The sequence below is a fragment of the Galeopterus variegatus genome, unplaced genomic scaffold, assembly GCF_000696425.1.
Source record: "Galeopterus variegatus unplaced genomic scaffold, G_variegatus-3.0.2 Scaffold5124, whole genome shotgun sequence".
Lineage (NCBI taxonomy): Eukaryota > Metazoa > Chordata > Mammalia > Dermoptera > Cynocephalidae > Galeopterus > Galeopterus variegatus.
The window spans coordinates 48,518-54,389 of NW_007731235.1; the positions used below are offsets into that span (position 1 = coordinate 48,518).

Sequence of the window (5,872 nt, forward strand, 5' to 3'; positions counted from 1 at the left end):
CTGAGGGTTGCGATCCGTTGTCGGTCACGAAAAAAGACAAAAAGGAAAAAAAAAAAAAACCCCAGAAATCAGAGTCCAGCTGTCCAGGTTGGAGGCCATGGATGAGCTGCTGTTCTATTTTACTTTTCCTGCCTATTCCCAAACCCAGCTCCACCCACCCTGACACCTTGGGAATGCTCCTCAGACTTCCAAGCCTGAGAAGCCTCACCCAGCAGCACATGAAAGTGATGAGGTGCAGTGTCCCCTGCCTTCTGCAGGGGTCCCCAGTCCCCACCCTCCTGCTCTTTCATTGTGTCCTCTTTTCACCTCTCTCAAACCTCCCACTTCCCTCCATTCCATCTCCTTTCCCAGGCTCTAGAACTCTTGTACATCTCAAAATCTCCTAGGAGGTTGTTTAAAAATGCAGATTCCTGGGCCCGGCTCTGATTCAGAATTTCCCCACGAGGTTCAAAATCTACAGGATCCTCCTCCTTGTAATGCCTGCCCATCCCAGATGTGACTGCTGTGATCTTTGAGGGAGCTTTGTAAACTCTGAGGGGCTGGGCTGTCTGCACTCCAGAAAAATAGAGGGAAGACAAAGACTCTGGAATCTGCTCAGACAGGATCTGGGAATACCAAGTCTGCCCTCCCGGGTCTCAGTGGAGCCCAAATTGAAGGGCAGTAGGACCTGGGATGGCATTGCCTCTAAGGAAGGCTGTTGTCCTCTTCCGGGCTGGTGCTAATCTTCAGGGCTGCGATAATGGTGTCTCCCAGGGGCTGCTGTCCAGGGCCTCCACCCCAGGCTCACCTGTGACCTCTCTCTGCAGCTCAGGTACCAGACAGTGATGAACAGTTTGTTCCTGATTTCCATTCAGAAAACTGTGAGTAGAGGGCCCTGGGTAAAGGGATGGGGGGTGGGGGAGGGCAGGACATGAGTCATAGGGACAGTGAATCACAGATCAGTTTGTTCTCCTAAGGAAAAGGGCGAGGGTCAAGGCCCCTCATTTTGGGGTTTGGACTCAAAGACCAAGGCAGTAACTGGGAGATGAAGACCTTGGTTCACAACTGGGGCTTGCCCTGTCCTAGCTGGGTGACCTTGGAGCAGACACTTTATCTCTCTGATCCTCCACTTCCTTATATCTGAAGTGAGGGGCTTGGGCCGGTTCAGCTGGGCTCAGTTCTAATGTTCTAAGTTACTATCATGGAACTGGGGCATCTCTTGCCCCCGAGGAGACATTTGGCAATGTCTGTAGACATTTATGGTTGCTACTGCTGAGGGTGGGGTGCTACTGGTATCTAGTGGGTAGAGGACAGTGATGCTGCTAAAAACACCCTACAATGCTCAGAACAGCCCCCCACGATGTAAAAAATTACCTGGTTCAAATGTCAATCGTGCCACTGCTGAGAAACCCTGCTTTAATGTCAGATACTTTGCTCTCAACTTTCTTCACCAATGAAAGGAAACAGGGCACAAATAATAANCGAGGAGACATTTGGCAATGTCTGTAGACATTTTTGGTTGCTACTGCTGAGGGTGGGGTGCTACTGGTATCTAGTGGGTAGAGGACAGTGATGCTGCTAAAAACACCCTACAATGCTCAGAACAGCCCCCCACGATGTAAAAAATTACCTGGTTCAAATGTCAATCGTGCCACTGCTGAGAAACCCTGCTTTAATGTCAGATACTTTGCTCTCAACTTTCTTCACCAATGAAAGGAAACAGGGCACAAATAATAAAGAACAGGAGATAACAGAACAGTTGGTTAGAGGGTGTTAGACAGGACTATGTTAAGACTGAATGTCACTGCTTGAACCAACTCTGCTGCTCAGCCTGGTGGCTGGCGTTTGAGAACCCAGCAAGGGCCACAGGAAAGGCCAGTGTTCTTCACAGGTAATTAGCAGCATGTGTATGTTATTCAGCTGACATTCAAGTGGGCTAATATCCAACCTTAGCCAGAAAAAGAAAGATTCTTTATATCCTCAAATAAGAAAACATTTCCCTCCCTTGGAATTTTCCAGGGCACTCAGGAAAACCACAGGCCTTAGGCTGGAGGTGCTCACTCCTACAAAGGTGTTTTCTGGGGTTTGGGGTTGCATTAAATGTTGAACTTTAGAGAGTTTCTTTGGTTAGTATTGGACATTAGCCTGACAAGTAAAACTAGGCATAATGTAAATAGCCAAAATGTTCTTAAAAGTATCTGACAATGGAGCTTGAAAACTGACACCCAGAGAGGGGAGGAGGCTGCTGCAGTCACCCAGCCAGTCCTCAGAGCACAAGGTGTAGACGCCTTGCCTGCCGATTGTGTGACCCGCTCCGGCCTTGCTCTGCCCCCTCTCCCCCGACAGTAGCTTTCCACAGCCCCACCACCAGGATCAAGAAGGAGCCCCAGAGTCCCCGCACAGACACGGCCCTGTCCTGCAGCAGGAAGCCACCACTCCCCTACCACCATGGCGAGCAGTGCCTTTATTCCAGGTGAGCCCCAGCCCCGCCCTGGTGAAGGGTGTCAGGAGGAAGGAGGTACTCTGACTAGGGGGGGAGGCAGGGAGACCCCCATGGACAGAAGCAGCAGTCGAGATGCAAGTTAGACACAGAAAGGACTGCCTAGCTACTGTAAGGAGCAATATGGCTAAGGATTGTCTCTAAGTAGTCAGGAGCAGAGGGCTAGAAGCAGCAGTCGAGATGCAAGTTAGACACAGAAAGGACTGCCTAGCTACTGTAAGGAGCAGTATGGCTAAGGATTGTCTCTAAGTAGTCAGGAGCAGAGGGCTTCAGCACCGTGTGTAAGGCTGGAGCAGTCTGTTTCCAAGAAGCCCTTTGTCCTACCCAAACCAGCTGCTCTGGGATGGGCAGAGGTGCTCTCAAGGTGAGGCCCGGTTTCAGGATTGATGAGAGGAGGAACAGAATGCACGTGGGGCTGTGTCTATGGCTCCTGCCGTGCCCTTGCCCGCCCCGCTACTCTTCCTTCTCTCATATCCCTGTGACCTCACTTCCCTGGGGATGGCAGGCTCAAAGATGCTTGCCCAGCTTCTCTGCCCCCTCACCCCTGTCTCCCCTCAACTCCAGTGCCTATGATCCCCCCAGACAAATCGCCATCAAGTCCCCTGCCCCTGGTGCTCCTGGACAGTCGTCCCTGCAGCCCTTTCCCCGGGCAGAACAGCGGAGTTTCCTGAGACCCTCTGGCGCCTCCCAGCCGCACCCTGGCCATGGGTACCTCGGGGAGCATAGGTAAGGAGACAGGTAGCCCCACAGTACTCGTAGGCCCAGGGCTCACCAGTTTCTTCTCAATCCTTGAGTGTTCTCCATGGAGAGCTGGCATGGGGGGAGGAAGGGATATTGACACCACCCCCTCCCACTCCAGAGCCCACTCCAGAGCCTGGGAGTGACAGGCTCCAAGAGGGGTTAATTTAAGATTCTCTTATCTTCAGCTCCGTCTTCCAGCAGCCCCTGGACATTTGCCACTCCTTCACATCATCTCAGGGAGGGGGCCGGGAACCCCTCCCCACCCCCTACCAACACCAGCTGTCGGAGCCCTGCCCACCCTACCCCCAGCAGAGCTTCAAGCAGGAATACCATGACCCCCTGTATGAACAGGCGGGCCAGCCGGCCGTGGGCCAGGGTGGGGTCAATGGGCACAGGTACCCAGGGGCGGGGGTGGTGATCAAACAGGAGCAGACGGACTTCGCCTACGACTCAGGTAAGAGCCTCTCCTGGGAAAGGCATGGAGGAATTTTTCTGGGATGGCCAGGTGGGGTGGATGTGATCCAGTGAACAGTTCAGTTAAGCCCAGAATGTCTCCCTGTGACTTTTTTTCTTTTTACCTTCCCATCCATCCATTTACCAGTTCAGGTATCCAACCCACCCACCCACTTTTGTTTTTCATAGATTCAAAAGAATTGTCATTTTTCAATCAGCAAACATCAGATAAAAAGATAAGCGGGGGTGTAGATCCTTACCATTGGGTAGCTTGTGACTTAATAGGAAAGTTATGGTATTTATTTCTATTTAACAGTTCTTTGGGGGTTTAATTACCTACCAAGACCAAAGTACAAGGGTACTTCAAAAAGTTTGTGGAAAAACAGAATTAAAAGATAATATAAAGGGCTGGCCGGTTAGCTCAGTCGATTAGGGCACAGTGCTGATAACATCAAGGTTAAGGTTTGGGATCTTTGTGCTGGCCAGCCGCCACACACACAAAAAAAAAAAATACTAATCTTTCCATGAACTTTTTGAAGTATTCTCATACTGTGCCAGAAACTTGAGTGTGCAGAGTTGGAGGATACAAAGATAAATAGAATGTGTCATTGGTCTCTGTCCCCACAGAAGTTTAAAAATACAAAGGGATTTGAATGAAGAAAAACACGAACTCGAAACTAGCCAGGCTCATGGTTCCCAGTAGGAAGGCAAGGTTAATACGGGGTTTCCACATCCTGTTCGAGCCTCCACCCCGGATGATGGATGATCCAGCACCCTGGCCAAAAGCTGGGTACCGGAAGTAGGGACTGCTTTAAATTCTAGTTCCACCTGGCTGTTGATGGGAGTGAGATGCACTCAGCCAAGTTCATAAATAGCTATAGTTCAAAGCCCCAAGCTCCGAGTTCATAAATAGCCATAGTCCAAGCCCCAAGCCCATTCTCAGTTAGGAAGGGCCCAGAAAACTCTGCCTTCTCTTCTTTCCTCCTGGCTTCTGTTAAATTGTTACTAGCCCCAAATCTGAGTGTATGTGCAAGTTTGCATTAGAAAACTAAATTCAGAGGTTAAACTAGGTTCGGATCTGGCTAGAGAGCTTTATACTTTCTCTTTTCCTGGTGCCCACAGTCTTTCAGGGACGTTTGCATTAGAAAACTAAATTCAGAGGTTAAACTAGGTTCGGATCTGGCTAGAGAGCTTTAGACTTTCTCTTTTCCTGGTGCCCACAGTCTTTCAGGGACGGGGATGAACCACAAATCCCCAAGCTGCCTGAGTGAGAATTGGGTGGGTGCCCCTGTCCTCAAACCCAGGGCATGAGCCTGTGCCAGGGCATAAGCCTGTTGCCAGGGCTTGAGCCTGCGCCAGGGCATGAGCTTGCTGCAGTGAAGGGAGAGGAGGAGCCGGGAGAGGGAGGGAGATGTACCTCCACCCAGAGGGTTTCTCTGGGCCCTCTCCTGGTGATGGGGCCATGGGTAAGGCAGCCCCTCCTTCCCTTGCCAAGCCTTCCAAGTTGGGGGAGGGAGCTCTGCCATGGGGGAGGGTCTCCCTGGCCAGGAGTCCCTGTGGACTCTCTGGGGTTTCATCAGTGAACCCCCAGATCTGAGCGACCCCCAACTTCCTCCACAAGGCTATGGCTATGAGAAAACTCTGCAACCTTTCCCAGATGATGTCTGCGTTGTCCCTGAGAAATTTGAAGGTCAGAGAAGTGACTGTTCGTGGGAGGGTCAGGGTCTCATCTGTGCCCTCTGTGTCCCTGCAGGAATCACATGACATTTTATTGTTGTGAGAGGGTGGGACACATGGTAAAGGTCCTGGGGAGACCTCCTGGGGAACCCCTGGGGAGAGGGGAGGAGGTGCCTTGGGAGACCTGAAGACACAAACCCCACACCTGTTTCCATGTTCCCCAGGAGACATCAAGCAGGAAGGGCTTGGCACGTTCCGAGAGGGGCCACCCTACCAGCGCCGGGGTGCCTTGCAGCTGTGGCAGTTTCTGGTGGCCCTGCTGGATGACCCAACGAATGCCCATTTCATTGCCTGGACAGGCCGGGGGATGGAGTTCAAACTAATTGAGCCTGAGGAGGTGGGCCTCTCAGAGGACTCCACCCCCTCCTCTGGGCCTGGTGATGAGGGAACCTGGGAAATGGCGGCACGTGCCTTCACCATCGTCCTTGCTTTATCCAACCCAAGTTCTTTTTTTTTTTTTTT

The 5,872-nt window shown here is 51.6% G+C and overlaps 1 protein-coding gene across 1 annotated transcript in view; it reads left to right on the forward strand.

Moving 5' to 3' along the window:
• ETV4 (ets variant 4) overlaps window positions 1–5,872 on the forward strand; it is a 17,340-nt gene that overhangs the window by 8,705 nt on the left and 2,763 nt on the right. The window contains exons 4-10 of the mRNA XM_008588958.1: window positions 807–860; window positions 2,326–2,452; window positions 3,044–3,205; window positions 3,406–3,674; window positions 5,065–5,139; window positions 5,295–5,363; window positions 5,575–5,747. Coding sequence (XP_008587180.1) covers window positions 807–860; window positions 2,326–2,452; window positions 3,044–3,205; window positions 3,406–3,674; window positions 5,065–5,139; window positions 5,295–5,363; window positions 5,575–5,747 — 929 coding nt within the window. The remainder of the gene's footprint in view (window positions 1–806; window positions 861–2,325; window positions 2,453–3,043; window positions 3,206–3,405; window positions 3,675–5,064; window positions 5,140–5,294; window positions 5,364–5,574; window positions 5,748–5,872) is intronic.